Genomic DNA, 2,565 nt, shown 5'->3' with positions numbered 1-2,565 from the left:
GGGTGTTAGATGTATGTATGTATATCAGATGTATGTATGTATATATATACATGTGTAGTGGTGCATACCTGTATGTGTTGCTTCTATATGTAGCCATTGATCACTTGTTTCTAATATACTGATGAGCTTTGATCCATCTCTTTTCTTCTCTTCTTTCATTCTTCTCCCTTCTAACATTGCCTACACCCCCCATGCCCCATATGCCAATTATACCAACTCTTTCATCTGCCAGATAAGTGCGAGCAATATCAATGTTGGACCTGATTTTTTTTCCCCACTAGTATATATGATTCAGGGACTGGTTTAGGCTGTGGTATGTCGGTAAATTTGATTTCTGGCTGATCTGCTGTCAACTGAGTTATCTCCTCTTTCAATTTGAAAGCTTCACTGCCAATGTTATACCTTGAATAACAAATTTGAAACCAAGAGCCTGCATCACAATTACCTTTACTATATTCCTCCAATAATTGATTTACCTTATCTTCCGTTTTTCCAGCCTGATCAAAACCGATTCATATCATGGTCAAAAATCTTTGTGAGAACACAACTTGTTTTTCTATATTATAACAAATTCAAATTACCAACCAAAACATAAATTATATGATGTAATTAATATATGCATATGCATATACATATACATATATATCTTTATTTAGCAAAAAAAAGAAAAGAAAAAAAAAAGTTGTCTCAGTATGGTAGTAGAAGGTTTTACCTTGTCAAGCCAGCGTTCAAGTTGATTGCTACATAGTTTCCTCCTGTTTTGAGGATTATCAAGCTCTCTCTGAATATCCCTCTTCTTGGCCATGAGATCTTTCATGGCGTTGTTCAAATCATCAACTTTCTCTTTGGGGTGGAATACAAAGCTCATGTGCTGAAGCACAACAGGGCTTTGCAAGCAAGAAAGACAGCCCTTCACCAGATCCATGTCTCTCAAAATTAATGCAAAGATTGATAACACAGATTCAAGTTCTCTCAAACCAAATATACAATCACCCTCTCTCACAAGTCACTGTTATGGTTTCTGAGAGTTCCTTTTAAATGAGATTCAGACATGTCCTTGCAATTTAAAACTAAAGTAACTTAGGTAATTACAGTTCCTTCAGTCTCATCATTTTAAAATTTTAAAATAGTATACTCGCGTGCTTGCTCCGCTCTTGTATCACTTTAAAATATGACACTCGTTGGTTGTCTTACCGATAAACAATGAATTAAATCACAGCTAATTAATGACATGTTCCTGGCATCCTGCAAGGTCAACATGGACGTGCAGCTTCATGCAACAATGTCAAGATGCTTGGGATTCATTTTGGTACTCTTGATGTCTTTCTTAATGCAACAGTATACAATAAATCAAATATATTGTTAAATCCTTAGGAATAAATCACTGTTAATTCACTTAATTAATTACAAAACATGGCAAGCTGCAAGCTGATACTTTCTCTCATCAGCAGTTAAAAAGTCTTTTCCCTCTGAACAGTTTTTCACATTTCTAAAAACTAAACAAAAGCAATGTTAATCAATCACAAATTCTCAAGACAAATAAAAATATACAACCGACGTGGAGGAAAACTCAACCAGAATGGTAAAAATTAAAGTAGACAAAATACGGGATTGGCATGAAAATGTTGTTGTTGTTATGCTTTTTTTTTTAAGAAAGCGTTGTTCTCAAGTTGATAAATGTTTATTTCATAAAATTAGTCAATCATTCATAACAAATTAAATCAGAGAGGTTAGATTCCATTTTAAATGGATTCTCTTTTGATGAGGACAAAGAACAAGTTCGATGTGCAAACGTACATTTTAAAATTATTCATATACATGACTTGTGCAGTTTTAATTATTCATAGCTTTACCTTATGAACCCAACGCTAGCTGAAGTTTATCATTGGGCTGTTTTCCTCTGTTTTGAGGGATATTAAGCTCTCTCTCTCTCTCTCTCTCTCTCTCTCTCTCTCAATACCATGCTTCTTGGCCATGAGATCTTTCACGGCACTTTCTAATCTATCAAGTTTCTCTTTGGAGCAAAACCCATAGCTTCATTAGATCAAACATGCCACTTTGTTTTCTTTGCAGAGACTCTAATTAAACACAAGATGATGCTATGAGGAAATGAAAAAGATGGGGAAGCGCAGACCATTTAATATTTAACAAACAACTACTGCTCCTCAGGCTATATATATACATATAATATTGATTATTATCATTATTCATCATATAATACAATATTGATGAGTGCGTTACTTAATGTTTCAACAGCAAAATGATACAAATTTACTTCTTAATTGTCAACATTGGCGGCGTGGGGTTCTATGAAAAAATGGATAAACCACGTTCATTGAAAACCAAAACAGAAAAAGATACAACAGAAGTCCACTAGATGTGGATCAACACCAGAAAGAACCAAAACGGGAGGAACAACGGGTCTCCTCCTGACCCAATAAGGCATAATAAAAGTACCCCACACTAGCCTCCTGAGTCTCCTCAGCCATAGGAGCGGTCGCCGCCTCCTTAACCTGAGGTTCGATGAACTCTAGACTATGCCGAACGAAGGATATGGTATCATCA

At 35.4% G+C, this 2,565-nt stretch overlaps 1 protein-coding gene across 1 annotated transcript; it reads right to left on the bottom strand.

Moving 5' to 3' along the window:
• Nucleotides 1-248: 248 nt before the first annotated feature.
• On the bottom strand, nucleotides 249-1,014 carry LOC120268575. Its single transcript, XM_039275912.1, has 2 exons — nucleotides 713-1,014; nucleotides 249-497 (listed from the first exon to the last, which is right to left on the bottom strand). Exons 1-2 carry the CDS (start codon nucleotides 923-925, stop codon nucleotides 249-251), a joined length of 462 nt encoding a protein of 153 aa, XP_039131846.1. The 5' UTR covers nucleotides 926-1,014.
• Nucleotides 1,015-2,565: the final 1,551 nt, after the last annotated feature.

This window comes from Dioscorea cayenensis, chromosome 9 (assembly GCF_009730915.1).
Source record: "Dioscorea cayenensis subsp. rotundata cultivar TDr96_F1 chromosome 9, TDr96_F1_v2_PseudoChromosome.rev07_lg8_w22 25.fasta, whole genome shotgun sequence".
Lineage (NCBI taxonomy): Eukaryota > Viridiplantae > Streptophyta > Magnoliopsida > Dioscoreales > Dioscoreaceae > Dioscorea > Dioscorea cayenensis.
Note: the sequence above shows the minus strand (reverse complement) of the source record. Positions and strands in the feature narration are given on the sequence as shown.